General features: G+C 47.3%; 6 protein-coding genes across 6 annotated transcripts; 2 read left to right on the top strand and 4 right to left on the bottom strand.

The window, feature by feature from the left end:
* Window positions 1-2,480: 2,480 nt before the first annotated feature.
* On the top strand, window positions 2,481-5,536 carry N7483_002434 (uncharacterized protein; the record flags this gene model as incomplete). Its single annotated transcript, XM_057085871.1, has 4 exons — window positions 2,481-2,568; window positions 2,637-2,784; window positions 2,838-5,269; window positions 5,358-5,536. 4 exons carry the CDS (start codon window positions 2,481-2,483, stop codon window positions 5,534-5,536), a joined length of 2,847 nt encoding a protein of 948 aa, XP_056952020.1.
* A 2,606-nt stretch (window positions 5,537-8,142) lies between these two features.
* On the bottom strand, window positions 8,143-8,673 carry N7483_002433 (uncharacterized protein; the record flags this gene model as incomplete). Its single annotated transcript, XM_057085870.1, has 1 exon — window positions 8,143-8,673. The coding sequence occupies one exon, from the start codon at window positions 8,671-8,673 to the stop codon at window positions 8,143-8,145; it is 531 nt and encodes a 176-aa protein (XP_056952019.1).
* A 183-nt stretch (window positions 8,674-8,856) lies between these two features.
* On the bottom strand, window positions 8,857-10,056 carry N7483_002432 (uncharacterized protein; the record flags this gene model as incomplete). Its single annotated transcript, XM_057085869.1, has 1 exon — window positions 8,857-10,056. The coding sequence occupies one exon, from the start codon at window positions 10,054-10,056 to the stop codon at window positions 8,857-8,859; it is 1,200 nt and encodes a 399-aa protein (XP_056952018.1).
* A 1,200-nt stretch (window positions 10,057-11,256) lies between these two features.
* On the bottom strand, window positions 11,257-13,723 carry N7483_002431 (uncharacterized protein; the record flags this gene model as incomplete). Its single annotated transcript, XM_057085868.1, has 3 exons — window positions 11,257-11,889; window positions 11,995-13,381; window positions 13,434-13,723. 3 exons carry the CDS (start codon window positions 13,721-13,723, stop codon window positions 11,257-11,259), a joined length of 2,310 nt encoding a protein of 769 aa, XP_056952017.1.
* A 671-nt stretch (window positions 13,724-14,394) lies between these two features.
* Window positions 14,395-14,715, top strand: N7483_002430 (uncharacterized protein; the record flags this gene model as incomplete). Its single annotated transcript, XM_057085867.1, has 1 exon — window positions 14,395-14,715. One exon carries the CDS (start codon window positions 14,395-14,397, stop codon window positions 14,713-14,715), a length of 321 nt encoding a protein of 106 aa, XP_056952016.1.
* Window positions 14,716-16,419: 1,704 nt separating this feature from the next.
* N7483_002429 (RING finger protein) lies at window positions 16,420-17,352 on the bottom strand (the record flags this gene model as incomplete). The annotated part of the gene is made up of 1 exon (XM_057085866.1): window positions 16,420-17,352. One exon carries the CDS (start codon window positions 17,350-17,352, stop codon window positions 16,420-16,422), a length of 933 nt encoding a protein of 310 aa, XP_056952015.1.
* Between the last annotated feature and the right edge of the window lie 108 nt (window positions 17,353-17,460).

The raw sequence follows: 17,460 nt of genomic DNA, 5'->3' as shown, positions 1-17,460 counted from the left end.
TCCAGGGAATGTTAAGATACGCTTACAGTATATGTACTTAGAGATATGGCAGCCAAGGTACCTTGAAGATAAATTACCATAGATTATGGTTTTTACATACGCATGCTTTGAAAAACTACCGGAAGCCGTTCTTGCTCCTGGGAGCGCGTGTGGAGCTCAACCGACTTCGTAACGTACCCATCTTCCTTTACACCAGCGATTCCCGATGCCTCATAGATGAGGTTAAAAGACAACATGAAGAGGGCTAGACGGACACAGCATTTTATTCGGTCTTGGGATACTGGGCCGCTCGAAATCAGCTTCATCTTTTGTTTCCTTTCTTTTACTTCTTGAACTCTATTATGAAACACACTATTCCTCATTTCATCTAGCCTATAATAAGACCATGAAATTCTGTGTAACGTTTCAATACACTATTGGTGGGGCTGTTATTTTCGTTAAGACTTCGATGAGCGTTTCCTTCCTCAAGGGCTAACATAAGTTCCCCATGGCGTATTCGCACGCTTATTCAGGTTGGGAGCGATAGTTAAAACTAAGGATCCGTTTTTGCCTAGACTAATGAGAGGTATTAGGGTGGAATGAAACGGTTCTTCTGCATCTCGATAGATCACCTGAGAGCGGGGTAAACCAAAAGCTGGGCATTTGACGCTGACTTACTAGCCTTTTTCAAACCACTGGCTCCGCATAATGGCCACCAATACTTCTTACAATGGCGTCAACTCTGGAATTCAAGTCGCAAAAAACTATGGACCCATCACTACGAATCTAAGTACGTACAGAATCGTCAATGCAATTATATGTGACTAATTCGGGACTGCCGCAAGGTCAACCGGAAACGTTGTTAGATCAAGCATGTCTGCGCGACCTACGAACGACCAACCCCTATGATGATAAAGAGCGTATCAAAAACACCAACGGTGGGCTGCTCAAAGACTCCTACCGCTGGATTCTTGACAATGAAGCATTCAGAAAATGGCAAGATAATGAAAGCAACCGTCTTCTCTGGATTAGGGGTGATCCAGGCAAAGGCAAGACGATGCTTCTCTGTGGGATCATCGAGGAGTTAACCCGATCACATAAGGACAGTGCGACCATCTCATTCTTCTTCTGCCAAGCCACCGATATGCGTATTAATAGCGCCACGTCTGTCTTACGTGGCTTAATATATTCACTTATCGAGAAGAACCCATCACTTCTCCGCTATGTACGAGCTCGATACGATTCTGCAGGGAAAGACCTGTTTGAGGATGTCAATGCGTGGAGTGCCCTCGTCGCCATTTTCACGCAAATTCTCGAAGACTCAACATTGAAAAGTGCCTATTTTGTGATTGATGCCTTGGATGAATGTCGAGATGGCCTTCAAGACCTTTTGGATCTGATCGTTGAAATCTTAATAACTAATCAAGAGATTAGATGGGTTGTCTCCAGCCGTAACGAATTTGAGATTACTGAGTGTCTTGACTCTGCTACCCAGGTGGCTCCGATCTCATTGGAGCTGAATGAGGCATCCGTGTCCGAAGCTGTAAATGCATTCATTCAACATAAGGTGGATTCTTTGGCCAAGCAGAAAAAATACGATCAAAAATAACTGAAACTGTCAAACGTCACTTGTTAAGCAACGCACAAGGCACTTTCTTATGGGTCGCCTTGGTCTGGAAGAATCTTGATCAAACACCACGAAGGCATATACAGTACGTTGCGAAACTGGTGCAACCGCTTCTACTCTTTGAATATTTCTCTAGGCCCACCGCCAAGAGACCCTAGAACACATTAAGAATAGCTCCGGAATATCAATACTCCCGTACCAGTCTCGATACTTCCATTTACTTTTACTAAATACGGTGCCTTGTCTCATAACTGTATTTGCAACCAAGGGAACTAGAATTTTCTATGGAAATGCAAACATGTCAAACACTAGATCTGGGGATTTGCCTCGAGAACCTAGCAACCTAATACTTCCCTCCGCCACTCCTATGTCCAAGTGATGGGCTGGGGATCCTCCTGCTAATGACGCTATGCCCACCGGGCCCGGCTATACAGCTAAATTCGAAATTGTCTTCCATGTTTTACACAGAGAAACTATCTCAAACCCTAGCGTAAAGACCATGGTGAAAGTTATTTAGGCCAGGTGCAGCCAGCCAGCCTATCATCCCTGCACGTAAGACTGGAAATGTAAAATATCTTACAAGGCAAATACGGGCTAGACCCTTGAATTACCCCAGCGCCTGTGCGCCTACACCACCCGGCTTGGGCCCTCCACGCTGAACCCCCACCGGCAGAGGAGAACAAAGTACTAGGCTAACTTAATGTACATAGTACGGATGCTGCCGAGGTTCGGAGTGCCCTGAGATACAGATCTGAGTGAAGTTAGCGCGGTGAAGTCACCTGATGGTTGGGCTGAGGATGGCTTTTCATGCCCAAGAGTTCAGCGCCTTTCTTCTGCCCAAGAACTGAAACACTACATACATAGCCTCTTGACTATGGCCTCCATATCGTTTAGCAACACAAATTTAGGTTCCCAGGTAGGGATCAATCAAGGGTCGATAACCAATCAATATCTTCCACCAGGTAAGTTTCCAAAGGAGCACTTAAAATAGGTCTGGTTTAAGTTGACTAAATGCGGGTTCCCTTTCAAGAGCGGTCGGCACCACGCCCAGAGCCTCTATCGACCGTGCCGTTCCCGCACGACCCGGATTTTGTCTATCGTGGTGCACTCGACCAAATTCACGAGAAATTGTCGGCCCCGGGGTCCAGAATAGCTCTCGTTGGTCTCGGCGGCGTCGGGTCAGACATACAGGGGTCTAAGGACGGTCCATTCAAGACTAATTGTGCAATAGGAAAACGCGACTTGCCATCGAATACTGCCACCAAGTTCGACGGCAATCGATCGACACCTGGGTCTTCTGGGTTCATGCGAGTAATGCGGCCCGCTGCGAGAAAAGTCTGCGCGACCTTGCAGACCGGGCTAAAATTCCCGGGCGTCAGGACCGCAACGCTAATATATTCCAACTCTTTGGGAACTGGCTACAAGATAAAATGATGGGAAAATGGATTCTTGTCCTGGATAATGTAGATGATGACGAGCTCCTTCGCAAACCTTCGGCGACTAGCACGGAGACTCAAGCAAACGCCCAAAGTCATGCCTCGACACAGTCACCGCTAAGGTACCTTCTCGAAAGATCAAATGGCTCTATTATAATCACAAGCCGGAACAAAGGAGTTGCGTTAGACATCACCGGCCATAAGAAGGATCTTATTGATATACAACCAATGGACGTGGCTGAAGCGCAAGTTCTTTTACAGAACAAGCTGGATATACATATAGCGAGTGTAGACATGGTACAGCTAGTGAAGGAACTTGAGCTTATGCCACTCGCGATTATACAAGCTGCTAGCTACATTGTCCATCGTTCACCCCGTTGCTCGGTGTCCCAATACCTAGAAAAGCTTCGGAGGAGTGATCGTCACGCTGCTAAGCTTCTTCATCGTGAGGCAGGTCCCATTCACCGAGACTGGGAGGCAAAGAACTCAATTCTACTTACATGGCAAATATCTTTCGACCATATCCAGCGAATAAGGCAGTCTGCGGCAGACTTACTCTCTCTGATGAGCTTTTTCGACAGGCAGGGAATCCCAGAGAAACTTCTACGGGTTCAAGATAGGGAAAGAAAACATGATAGTTTGAGTTCTCCGGATGAAATTACGAAGGGCTCTAGTGAAGAGGATATAGATAGTTCGTCTGAATCCTACCTAGATGACGATTTTGAGGACGATATTGCAACTCTCAGAGACTATTCATTCATTTATACCGGTGAAGATAGCACAGTATACACAATGCATCGGCTGGTGCAACTAACTGCACGGGTCTGGCTTTCGAACCAAGGGCAAATGGAGCAATGGAAGGAGCGATTTATCACCAATCTATGCCAAGAATTTCCGACCGGTGAATATGAAAATTGGACCAGGTGCAGACAGCTCTTTCCACATGTGAAATCGGCGATCTCACTGCGGCCAGAATCCCAGGACGCCCTACAACAATGGGCTACGCTACTATATAGAGGTGCATGGTACGCGTGGCAAATGGGTAATGTCACAGACGCTAAGGAACTGGCATCAAAATCAAGGAAACAGAGAGTGGCAATGTTTGGTGCGGATGGTGAAGAAGCCCTTGATAGCACTGCTATGTTAGCAGCAGCCTATATGCTTGAAGGCCGGTGGGAGGAGGCTGAGCAACTCCAGGTGCGGGTGATGGATGAACGGAAGACCAAGCTCGGCGACGGCCATCCCGACACTCTGATGAGCATGCACAACCTGGCGGCCACCTACTGGAGGCAGGGCCGGTGGGAGGAGGCCGAGCAGCTCCAGGTGCAGGTGATGGAGGCACGCAAGGCCAAGCTCGGCAACGACCACCCCGATACGCTAACGAGCATGGTCAATCTAGCGGCGACTTACTGGAAGCAGCGGCGGTGGGAGGAGGCCGAGCACGGTCGGTGGGAGGAGGCCGAGCGGCTCCAGGTGCAAGTGATTAAGGCACGCAAGGCCAAGCTCGGCGACAACCATCCCGACACGCTAACGAGCATAGCCTTCTTGGCATCGGCCTACTGTGATCTGTGCCGGTGGGAGGAGGCCGAGCAGCTCCAGGTGCAGGTGATAGAGGCACGCAAGGCCACACTTGGCAACGACCATCCCGATACGCTGATGAGCATGCACAACCTGGCGGCGACATATATATGCCAGGGCCAGTGGAAGGAGGCCGAGCAGCTCCAGGTGCAGGTGATAGAGGCACGCAAGACCAAGCTCGGCGACAACCATCCCGATACGCTGATGAGCATGCAAAACCTGGCGGCCACCTACTGGAGGCAGGGCCGATGGAAGGAGGCCGAGCACGGCCGGTGGGAGGAGGCCGACCAGCTCCAGGTGCAGGTGATAGAGGCACGCAAGGCCACGCTCGGCAACGACCATCCCGATACGCTGATGAGCATGCACAACCTGGCTGCGACATATATATGCCAGGGCCGGTGGAAGGAGGCCGAGCAGCTTTTAGTGCAAGTGATAGACTCTAGCAAGATGAAACTTGGCGAGAATCATCCCTCCACGCTAGCAAGCGAGGTCAACCTGGCGTTGACATATAAGAAATGTGAGAGGGTGCAAGAGGCCGAGAAGCTTTTAGAAAGGGTGGTAGAGACTCGCAAGACCAATGTTGGCGACGATCATCCTGACACGCTATCTGGTATGGCCAATTTGGCGTTGGTATATGAGAGCCAGGGCCGTTCAAAGGAGGCGGAAAAGCTCTTTGTGCAGGTCATGGAAACTCGCAAGACGAAGCTTGGCGAGGATCATCCCGACACCCTATTCAGTATGGCCAGGCTCGCTCTCTTCCGAAAATCGTCAGGGCAGAATGAACGACGCTCTTGATTTACTACAACCTTGCTTGGCCAAGCAGAGCAAAAAGCTCAGTCCTAACCACCCTCACACGTTGGCGACTTCTGAAATTCTGCTGGAATGGGCAAGTGAGAGGCTGAACATTAATAAATAGACAAATCAAGCTCTGAACAAAACATCTTCAGGTACCAGACTTGTTCTACGATCTCTCAAAATTTCAGGGTAGTAGCCTTGAACAGTAAATTAAATGATGCGTGTGATTTTAGTTATCTTCTGGCTTTATACTCTGTAAGAGTCGCTTAGTGCGAATATTACGCTTAGGAGTAGGGGTTGGTGATGACGATAGCGTGACGGGGACAAGGTGTCCAGTGTAATTAGGGTTCAAGAAAGGAGCTCTGTGTGCAAGTGGTGAATCTGATTTCGATCCTCCCTGTATCCAAGTACTGGGGGAAATGATTTATGGTTGGTATACTGGTCTCCATTGCGCTTGTGAGTGAACATCTTTAGACTTTTACGCCATGCTTTCTCTCCAAATAAGCTCCACGTCTTATGTCCCATCCTATGATTTCAGTACTTTTCAATTAAATATCAGTGTGCCCCTTATACATGTATCTAAGACGCATCAAGAGTGACTATCCATAGCGTCCGTTACTTCACCTCTGAAAAGCTCTTATCTCATTCCTGAATAAAATGGCTTGTTCTCCATCTCGTGTGCATTCCTGAATTGCGATGGAGTCAGATTTGGGGGGTTGGGCCTTCCCTTCGTATTTTGAAATTCTGCAGTTCGAAACCGATCTCGAATCTCGAGGCTTTTCTGATATGCCATCATTCAAATCATCAAAAGGCTCGTAAATATTCGGCGGCAAAATCTAGACGTTCTGTCATTTGATTGGCTCTCACGTTCAGCATTGTAACGGTAGCCCATTCGCCATGAACAAAGGAAACCTCTTAAGGTGAATATCAAAAGCTACTTGGCTTTTGATACCGGATTCCTCTACAAGATGCAGCTCAATTGCCCACATTGACTGTAAAATATTTGGATGAAAGCAAGGGACAGAATTACAGTTGTTGATATAGATGCACCTTTATCAGTGACCATCAGCGGCAGAAAGAGAGAATGTAGGAGCGCAGCATAGATGGACAAAGACTGTGAGAGGTCAATTTTCTGATTGCTTGCTCGACAATTTTCTGTTTTAGCTTTAAGGAGCGAATACTTTGCGGGTGATTCATGTATAGAATATGTCATCTCTAATACGGTCTTAGTAGAGTATGCTATTGGTGCGCTCGGGGGTGTAAGAGGGTCTTCCAAATTTTTCGACTGCCTTAAAATCCCCATTGAGACCAAGAAAATGCTATTAGTGATAGCAAAAGCTGGCCTAGGTCTGATTCCAACAATACAATTTGATGACACAATCGATAGAATGGGGGCTGAATGTCCTCTTTGAGTATGTCAGCAAATTCTGCTTCTATTCCGTTTAATCAAGAACAACAAAGAATTCACAAGGTCAGGGTCCGAGGGCCTTAAGGTAGCGATGGGGATTCGTCTAATCCAAGGCCTATCGCCAGAAACAGCACCATAGCTACTCACATCGACGGGAACCACACAGTGGACTACGCTTTCAAAGATACAGTAAAGCCATCAGGTCGATCAACTGAGTTCAAAGGATAGGCGCGTAAGTGATTGTGAGGACATTCCTTCCAGTCACAACCCACGTAGCGGAGGCCGAGGAAGACGTTGTTAATGCACCAGAATTCGCACCCTGCCAGAAATTAGTCCTCTCCGGCGGAGTAGAGCATACATCAAGTGATTTAGAAGATACCTTTGTTCGCCGTTGTACTAGGTAGGAGACGCGTTAAGGAATATTGAGTTGACTTTACTGGAGACTCTCTACCTATCTACACTAGGTTCTGGGAGGAACGATTGCAAGCTGATTTTCATATAATCCTAGTGCCCTAACCAAGGCATATGGATACATAGAGATCTAGCTAGATTCTGATATTCTATGAAATAAAAGGTAGAGGACTTCCATATCCTTGATTCTCAGCGTATTTACGTTTCCGGATGGTCTGATCAAATCCACCAATAGGCTCTTTAGATATTCTTCTACACCAATGGCGGGCTGACGTCAAAGAAGCCATTCATCTGCTCAGCAGAATTAAGCTTATTCATGTCTTCTTCAAATTTTTTATACACAAAATCTATCGTTAGGTATGTCTAGAATTGCTGTGCCATAATTTATATTCATAATAAAACAGTAAATAAGAGCTTGCCCAGTTTGAATAATTTCTGGGCGATAGGCTTTAGCGGGCAATGGCAGGATTGCATTACAGATCGATGTGGCCCCATCGTCATGCTTACCTTATTTGATAGTCAGATTCCATGACTCTTGTTCAAAATTCTCGCTCCTCGATTCGACTCAAAGACGATAAAGCGGAGCCGCAATATATAAATGGCCAAATAATGGCTCCCTCCGAGCTGTGTTCTTAAAATGTTGTCCATGTTTGGTACTTGATATTTGCTACTATAATATAATGATATCGTAGATAGTTGACTAGGATGCCTAAATAGGATGGTAATTATCTAGGTCATTCTAGATAGGCCTAGAGTCAGAATTGGAAATATAAACATACAGATCAGACTTGGGAGCAATTATATTAAATGCTCAGCCCAAGCCTCTCATTGAGTCTAAACATATTGAAGGTCTATATAACGTGCTTTCTCTAAGAGCCTTGTCTTAAAAAAAAGGCTAAATAAATGAGTCAAGTGTAGACGTTTTGAAATGGTGTAGGAGAATTTGTTCCCTCGCACTCGCAGACTGTCTTCGTAACGGTAATGGTAGTGGTGATATAGTCGGAGGTGAAGCCGCCAACAGGGAATAGAGGAGACTGAGTTGGAGCTGGAGTATATGTGGTATAGAACAATATCGACGATCCTGAGCATGATTCTGAGCCTAATCCCGACCCTGACCCCAAACCAGATATATTGTCCGGCAGAGGACTGTCCACTGTTGTAGACAAGTATTGTGTGTCGGTAATTTCAGCTCCAGGAGAAGCTGTATTGGGAACACTAATGTCATTGGTGATGATGAACGGAATGCTATATGGTGTAATAGCGGGCTGGCTAGGAGTGATTGAGGTACTTGTGACGCCACTAGCATGATTCGAGGGAGTGAGGCCACCAGAGGGAGGAATTGAAAGAGCAGCACCGGTAGGTAAAGACTTGGAAGGTATAAGACATGATATAAAAGAACCACATTGTGCGGGCACAGAGGGGGTGGCAACAGCGCTCATGGTAGTGTTGGTACTGGCGATGTTAAATGTAGAAGATGGCAAGCCAGAGACGGAGAGGGACGGAGACGAAGCATCGAGGATACTGTAGCCAGTGAACTATTTAATTAGGATGAGCTGTAAGCTAGCGCCAATATCGATGGTGGTGCAGCCACTTAGAAAAGCAGCCAGCTCAGCACGAGTCTCCTAGGACAGAAGTGACAGGCTCCCACCGGCGTGTACAAGACCTAGTACTGCGCGGAGAATGGTACTGAGAGATCCCACAGTATCCTCGGTGAGTAGGCCAGCAAGATCAGCCGCCGGGCCGCTGAGATGGCTGAGAGGCATTTCAGCAGAAGTAGCTTGGGATAGCCAAAGAAAGACAATAGCCTTCAGCTCGACGCCCAGAGAGCAGCGGGAGCTGGAGAGCCAGGCAGCGACTGCGGTGCGGATATCAACATCGATGGAAGTAGCATAGCTTCCAGCCGCGCAAGCAGTCAGCCCAGCCAGGACACTAGCGTCGATATCAGTCGCCAGCCTGGTATCAAGAAAGTTCTTCAGAGCGGCCTGAGCGTGGGCGGAAAGAGGGCCACCCTCCTCGACGAAAGCCCCAACCGAAGCCCCAACCGAGAAAGTAATTAGAGTGGAGTCAGTGGAGGAGCTGATCGTAGTGAGATGTCCGCCACGGCTACCCTGACACCAAGCAAGGACGGACCGCTGCAGATTAGCACTGAGTGGGCAGTTAGAGGCCTGAGTCCAAGCGAGAAGGGAGGCCTTGAAATGAGCATCCAAGCTGATAGCGGCACCACCAGCTGCGCAGACGCTGAGCCCAGCATGGATATCAGCGCCAAGGCTGTCATAAGCAGATAGAAATGCGGACAGGGACTCTTGGTCAGATGTACCTAGAACTGAAGCTTCTTGAAGGTCACCCGCGGGGAAAATGCCGTCGACGGTGATGTACAACGATCCTTTAGCGGCAATATGAGCACAGGTAGGGATGTGGACGGAGAGAGCAGCCACAACGTCAGTATCCAGCGTTGTGGAGCCTTCGCTCTCACACCAGGACTGGAGCAAGGGTTTCAGGGAACCGGTGATGCCAGTCTGGCTAGCCAGCCAGGATCTAAGTTCCTCGCGGGCGCCAACGTCGATGGTGCTGGCGCTGCATCCGAGAGCACTACCTCCCAGTGCAGCCGCACCCTGGGGGCTTAGACCGGCAGGGATGTCCATCGAGGCATGAGCACTACTGCCGAGGGCTGTGTCAACCAGGTCAAAAGCTTCACCAGCCACATCCAAAAAACTGCCCAAATTGGAAGCGGACAGGCCGAAAGTGCGGCGTTTAACAGCGAAGTCGGTCGGAAAGGCGAGAGACATGCTCGTTAGCACGAGAAGCAGAATGTAAGCCCACATTTTCCAGTAATGAAGAAGATCAGTGAATAAGGCTAGTCAGTTTATTGCGGCTGGGAACGACAAAAAAGGGTTGTCCAAATGGAAGGCAGGAAGGTTGGGAAGAGTATAAAAAGAAAGCAAAAGTCTGCAATGAACCATTGACTTTTAGGCACTCAGAAATCGCTGAAGAAACGATGAAGTCTAGGATTGGGCAGGAAGTTCCTTGGAGAGTGTAGGTCCTGGAGTTTATACCTCTAAACGTTGAACAGTGAGTGATCATGATCGACGCAACTTAGGTTGAGAAGTAAAACCTCGAAATATGAACCGTTGAGACTCCCTGTCCTGTAGTATGACGAAAGTAGATGCTCCCTTGTATACATGTATGTAGCCCTGTAGGATTTTGATGGATTTTCCTAAAACTCAGGCTCTCACAGCCGGCATCAAGGACCCAAATGGAGTATGGACGTTGAGTTGATGTTGATGTTGATGTGGATGTTGCGATTCGAGTTGGGATTCGGGTAGCTTGGTCAAATCTACGTTAACAAAGTTCCTCGTAGGGACATCTGCGAAATCAAGCTCACCCTCGTCGCTTTGAGCCCGCTAGTACATAACTTTGAGCTTCCATGCAGCAATGGAGCCTGCGTTGTTAAAGTTGGACTCGATTTGGCAACACCTCGGGCCCCAGGCTGCCAACACCCGACGTGCAGGCACCCCTTCGTTGTGCTATAGTAGTTGTCTGTTCATTTGGTGATAAAGCCAAGACTTATACACCTTTTTGAATAAGAATATATAATGATCACTGTGCTGTATAAGTTCCCAGATACAGGATGGATCGAAATCAGTTTCACCATATTACTCTTATAGACTTGTTCTCGAACCCTAACCCGGAACCCCCTAATCTACTTCCGGTTTAACTCGGTTTCAAGTGTTGAATCACTAAGAAATACATTACCATGTGACGGACTGTTGTGTAAGTTATTTGTATTGCTCCTGCTTAAAATACCACCATCTCGCAGGCCCTTGCACAGCTCGATCGTTGGCAACTTTCCTTATGCTTTCCCTTAAGCTCTTGGCAACGACTTTACTAAAGTCGTAAGGGTAATTCCATTAGGAGTAGCGAGCTTCAAGTCTAACTATTATGGAAATGATTGCTCTGGTAAGTTGACGTTAAGCAGAAATGCCTGGGTAAACATACGATATTTGACTAATTATCTAGCTTATCTAGGCATTCATATCTAAGCGCTCCGTTTCCCATTCTACCAATGTTTCAGAAGTAGACAAAGTAGTAGGGTGATTCAAGCCGAGTGCTTGCTTCTGCTTGGTTAAGCAATCTCGTAGCAAATTGATGGCTTTAACATCGTGAGCTGAAGATTTCCAGGTGAAAGCAAGATTGGCCATACTCGACAGCGTGTGGGGATGATCCTCGCCGAGCTTCGTCTTGCTCATCTCCATCACCTGCACAAAGAGCTGCTCGGCCTCCTCCAACCGGCCCTGGTTCCGGTATGTCGATGCCAGGTTAGCCATACTCGTCAGCGTATCAGGATGATCCTCGCTGAGCTTAGTCTTGCGAGTCTCTATCGCCTGCATAAAGAGCTGCTCGGCCTCCTCCCACCGGCCCTGATTCCAGTATGTCGATGCCAGGTTAGCCATGCTCGTCAGCGTATCAGGATGATCCTTGCCAAGCTTCGTCTTGTGAGTCTCCATCACCTGTATCTCGAGCTGCTCGGCCTCCTGCCATCGGCCCTGATTCCAGTATGTCGATGCCAGGTTGGCCATACTCGTCAGCGTATCAGGATGATCCTTGCCAAGCTTCGTCTTGCGAGTCTCCATTACCTGCACCTCGAGCTGCTCGGCCTACTGCCATCGGCCCTGATTCCAGTATGTCGATGCCAGGTTGGCCATACTTGTCAGCGTATCAAGATGATCCTTGCCGAGCTTCGTCTTGCGAGTCTCCATTACCTGCACCTCGAGCTGCTCGGCCTCCTGCCATCGGCCATCAAGCGAGTATGCTATTGCTAATATGCCTGTGCTATCAAGGGCCTCTTTATGCTCTTCACCTAGTAAGATCACTCTTTCGTTCCTTGATTTCGCTGCCATTTCTCTCATATCCGCGATATTGCCACTTTGCCACGCATACCATGCACCTTTATAGAGCAATAAAGCCCATTGCTGTAGATACTCTGGTGATATTGGTCGCTGTGATATTGCAGATTTTACATGAGGAAATAGCGCCTGGCACGTCTCCCAGTTCTCATATTCACCTGTGGGAAACTCATCACACAAGGTACTAATGAATCTCTCCCGGAATCGATTTATTTGTTGATGAGATTTCAACCACGCGCGCATTGTTAGTTGCACTAGCCGATGCATAGTAAAGAAACTATTATCCTCACTGACAGATATAAACGAAAAATCCCTCAGGGCCGTGATATCATCTTCAAACTCAGGTCCCATATCAGATTCAGACGTCCCATCATCATCATTAAAGTCATTTGGAAGCTCTAAAATCGAGCCGTCGTTGGCCTTAGGCTGATGCCGGAGAAGGTTCTCTGGTATCCCTTGCCGATCGAATAAGCTCATGAGAGAAAGTAAATCTGCTGCTGATGGCTTGGTTTGGCGTATATAGTCGAATGATATTTGCCATGTCACCATGATTGAATTTTTTGCTTCCCAGTCCCGATAGAGGTGACCTGCCTCTTTTTTCAGAAGCTTTATTGCTTCATGATCACTCCTTTGGAAGTCTTTTAGGTATTGTGATACCGAATAGCGAGGCGCCCGGTTTCGAATATAGCTCGCGGCCTGTATGACCGCTAGCGGCATAAGCTCCAACATATTCACTAATTGTTGACTCTCTTTGCTTTGCTTTAGTTGACCAAGCTTCCTTTGGAGAAGCTTAAGCGCTTCGGATTCCTCCATCGGTTTAACCTCGATTAGGTCCTTATAACCGGCCATCTTTAATGCAATATCTCTGTTGCGGCTTTTGATAATGGTAGATCCATTCTGGCTCCTAGGAATATATTCCAATAGTGGTTTTGTTAAGGCGTTTACTCGGCTGCTTATCGGATCTTCCTTGCCTACCACCGAAAACGGACAGAGAAGTTCATCATTATCAACATTATCAAGGATCAGAAGCCATTTACCTCTATTCTCACCCCGAAGCCAATTCTCAACAAGTTTAAATATGTTGACTTTAGGATCATAACGGCCCGGGATTTTACTTTGGTCTGCGATATCCCGAAAACTTTGCTCGAACCGGGCTTTATTACTCGCATGGACCCAAAAAACCCATGTCGCCGGCGATTGGGATCGGACGTGATAGGAGTATTCAATGGCGAGTTGCGATTTCCTTTGAATTGTGAGCCATAAGAAAAGATATCGGTCGGTCGCTCCATACTCACCCAACACCGCCGAGGCCGACCAGTGCTATTCTTGATCCTGGTACTGAGCTTTTCTCGTGGATCTGATGAAGTAGAGTGTCGCGACTGACAAATTCTGGATCACGCGCGAACGGGACAGTTGATAGAGGGCTAGGTGGAGTTTCCGGTCGCACTAGGATACGGCGATTAGCCACAACGGCGAGCTTATCGCGCTCCTCTAACTTACCTGGAGGCAGATGGAACTCCATCAAACCATGATTATCTCCGACCTGGATCCCCTGGTTGTTGCCGAGAAACGATACGGATGTCATGATAATTGTGTGTTGCCTGTATCTTTGTGAAGGAACTGGTTGACTCTCAGCTAAAGGAGGGGCACAAGTTCTTAGCCTCACCATCAGGTGACTACACGGCGCTAAGGCAGGAAACCAGATTGGCCCGAATCGAGCCGTGACTTGCCTTATTTGCAGAATCAACATTCTAGACGCTCCGAAAGCCATACAAGCCTAATACAACGGCTATGTTTGTGATGTTATTTACGACTGTACTGAAATACTGCCAAGAACAGGGGTCAGGGGTAGAGTAACTGTAATAGGCATAGAGTGTTTCGAAAGAGGGTTCGAGAAAGAATCTCTGTGTGCAAGTGGTGGAACTGATTTCGATCCTCCCTGTATCGTTATGGCTCCTGGAAATTCAAGAATTTTGATTGCTAGTTTACCGCAAGAATGAACGGTTTAGCTTTTTAGGTACATAACATACAGTAGCTCCCAGGAAAATCACTTTGATTACTCATTTTCATATTGATGAACGGAAATCAGGTTTGAGTTCAAACTAGATTTCAAGACTATAAAAGGCTTCAGTCACGTCTCTCTCAAGCTTCAATTTCGCATAGCGTTAAAGTTACAGCATCGAAAATTACATTCAGCTACGAGCCATCATTGTGAATATGAATGATCCCATAGGGTCGAGGAAATTGAACCCCATCATGATTAGCGACATTGAAGATCCTGATTCAGACGCCATCGACTTCAGCAAACCTCAGCTTTTTGGAGCCTTAGACCAAGGACGCCCTCAAAGTGTACCACAAAACCTCATCCGAGATGAATCCAATACCCTTTCAACATCGACCGCCTCTTCCAGGGTCCATTGCATGAGTTCTGATCAGGCTTTTCGAGACAGAGCACGATTCCAGTCCGAAAGACATCTTTTCGACAACAAGCAGTTGCAGCTGCTTTCACATGAGAATTTCGGTACTCTGAGCTCTTCAGACCAGCAGGAATACTTCAATGAGATATCGGAGGCTTGAACAACTGGCAAGCTTTTGGAAACTCGTGTGCTCGCATTGATGAATTCATATTGAGACATTATGATACGTAGCAATAATCGCTTCACCCGTATAGAGCAGAAGACTGCTGCTCTGCTGCAAGAAGATATCGAAAGGAAATGGGTCTTATCAAATGTGCCCTCAACAGAGTCATCATTAGTATGGGTAACCCGAAGCCAGAATCAGTTGGCTCGTTGGTTCGATGATGATCCTCGATGGAATCGTGTCACCTTATAGTTTGAGCTCGAGCCCACCCAGGTCTCTAGATTATACTCCCGTTATGCCCTCGATCGCTGTATTCGTCAAAAAGGATTCTTCTGCCATATATCCTCCTCGCTACTTTTTACCGCATCAATCTTCTCATTGGGGATCTGAAAGGTACTGTATAACAACGGACCATTACAAGTCCTCTTGGGAAATCGAAATGACACACCATGAAAGCAATAGTACTCTCAGGTTGTGGGACAGTGAAGGGACAGCCAGGGCGGAGTTCTTTGGCTTAAAAGAGTCTGAGCAAGACGCTCTTGCACTCATCCATCTTTTGACCGGGTACAAATTTCCTCATACTTATGATAGACTATTGACGGGAATAATGGCTTGATATCTCTATTCATCTCTTTCTATATCGGGGTATGCTGCCAGGATTTTAAGTAATGTTTGCTTATCATATGCGCATAAACCTTTGAATTTACAAGCAGCCTCCAGAGTTGCACTCCAAATGATATACTATACATATGGGAAACGGGTCCAAAATCCATCCACCATATTTAGGCTTCCCATATAGAGCAACGAGCTGCCATCATTGCATTGCCGTGGTGTTCGGATTACCATGAATCCCCTTGCCAAATTGGTGCGAGCCCAAGTTGAAACTACGAAATATGAGCTAGCGTGACGGTTCTTTTTGGATCACAACCAACCGCACAAAGACCAAATCCCACCCTAATTTGAATCTCTCAGGTCCAGGTAGGAGATTTAGACACGGCTTTGGTGGAGAAGACCCGATCTTCAACGAACAGGCTGCACAGGGCTCGTAGATCACCGGTACTGGTTATGCGCGCGGCTCGAATGAGGTCCGGGTATAATTGAGGAAAAGCGGGTTCCATATCACTTAATTAGTGCTGGGCAGCATAAAGCCCTTAGATTAGAAGTGACATCGGTATGGAAACGACATCATAGCCAGCTTCGGAGTTGCACCAGAATTGAGGGTATACTTCCAAGCAAAAAGCAACGTAAATACACTACTATTGATCTGAGTGATGGTGGAAAATGGTGGAACGCCATGTTATGTGGATCTATCTCATAAAACTTAATCTCTCTATCCCATACTGAATTTCCGACCCAGGGAGGTAGGAAGACCGTAGTAGGTTCTGTCGAACGTGGAGCGAGAAGTTTTGTACGGACACAGCGAATACTATATCGCATCACTTCTAGTTAGCGCAGCATCCTTCCTAGCCACCAAAGATCTAGGATATAAGAAGTCCAAATGGATGGCCAGTAGGAGGCGACCCACATATCACTCAATGTCTCTTGTCCGCGGGAGGTATTTCAAATCAGCATTGGCAGACCATGGGTGATTCTGTTTAAACTGGATGATTAGTCAAGCTCCTCGAACGAGAGGAGGAAACTTACCTGCTGAGGCGAAATCGCGGCGGTCGCCATCCCATACATTCCCGTTAGAACACCTCTTCACAACGAACTCCTGTATTGATACTGCCAGAGCCACATGACCCACCATCTAAGTATTATATGGCTGGTCTTTGCAGGGACTGGCCGTGCGGTTTGGCATATTGGACAATGCGACCACGTCAATAAATATATACAAAGGCAATCAAAGTGTAACACATGACGACCACAAGGCAATAGCTTAGGCGAAAATTGGCCAGAGACGTTGCGAACATCGAGTGCGGCTTTGAAACCAGCCTCTCCACCATTGACTGCTGGCATGATCAAGTCCATCTCTTCCTGGCAAATTATACAAATACCATCGCTTCCAACCTTCTCAGTTGTGGCATCTGGATATTTCTCATAAACAGTTTTCCGAAATGAATATAGTTCCCGAATTCCATGGTAAAACCTGGAATATATACCAAGATGCTGACGAATGCGGTTGTAGGGGGTACTCATCACATTGCAGAGAAAAAGAATCGCAAAAAGCACCACGTGGGTGGCGGTTTGGGAGCATGGCATCCACGCGCTCCGATGGTTCCGTCGTGACACCCTCATGTCGGGGCAAGCTATAGCATCTGAGTCTGGCGTATTGATGTTTGCCTGTATTAATGCCTGAATCATTACATGCCTACGCTTCCAGCCCTCTGGCTTCTCTGACTTGAAGCTCGTATAGGTTTCGAGCAAAAGCACTGCGCAGTGAACATCCTGACGACCTAGAAGTGCTTGTTTCACGTGTTCTAGCCCTACGCGATGGTCTGGTCCCATGGAACCCCTACCCCACGCTCTTTCAGTCACAACCAACAGGAGTACTGCAATAAACCAGATTCCGAAATTTTCCCAAAAGATCCTGATAATGAGATAGGCATCGAGAGCGCTAGCCTGTAAGTCCTGGTAGCAAATAATGTCGTCCAAATGATAATAGCCCGTGCCCAACACAGAGGCAGCGGACATGATCAGTCCATGAAGAATTCTCGACAACATCCCCACTTAAGATTGAGTTAGCGAGGCTAGTAAATAGTGCAAACTTGTAAGGGGAGATATCAATTTGACTCACAGATA

Source organism: Penicillium malachiteum (assembly GCF_028827825.1).
Source record: "Penicillium malachiteum strain IBT 17515 chromosome Unknown utg000001l:1.0-8184562.0:1.0-8186909.0, whole genome shotgun sequence".
Classification (NCBI taxonomy): domain Eukaryota; kingdom Fungi; phylum Ascomycota; class Eurotiomycetes; order Eurotiales; family Aspergillaceae; genus Penicillium; species Penicillium malachiteum.
The sequence above is the reverse complement of the archived record's forward strand: the minus strand, read 5'-3'. Positions and strand labels throughout refer to the sequence as shown.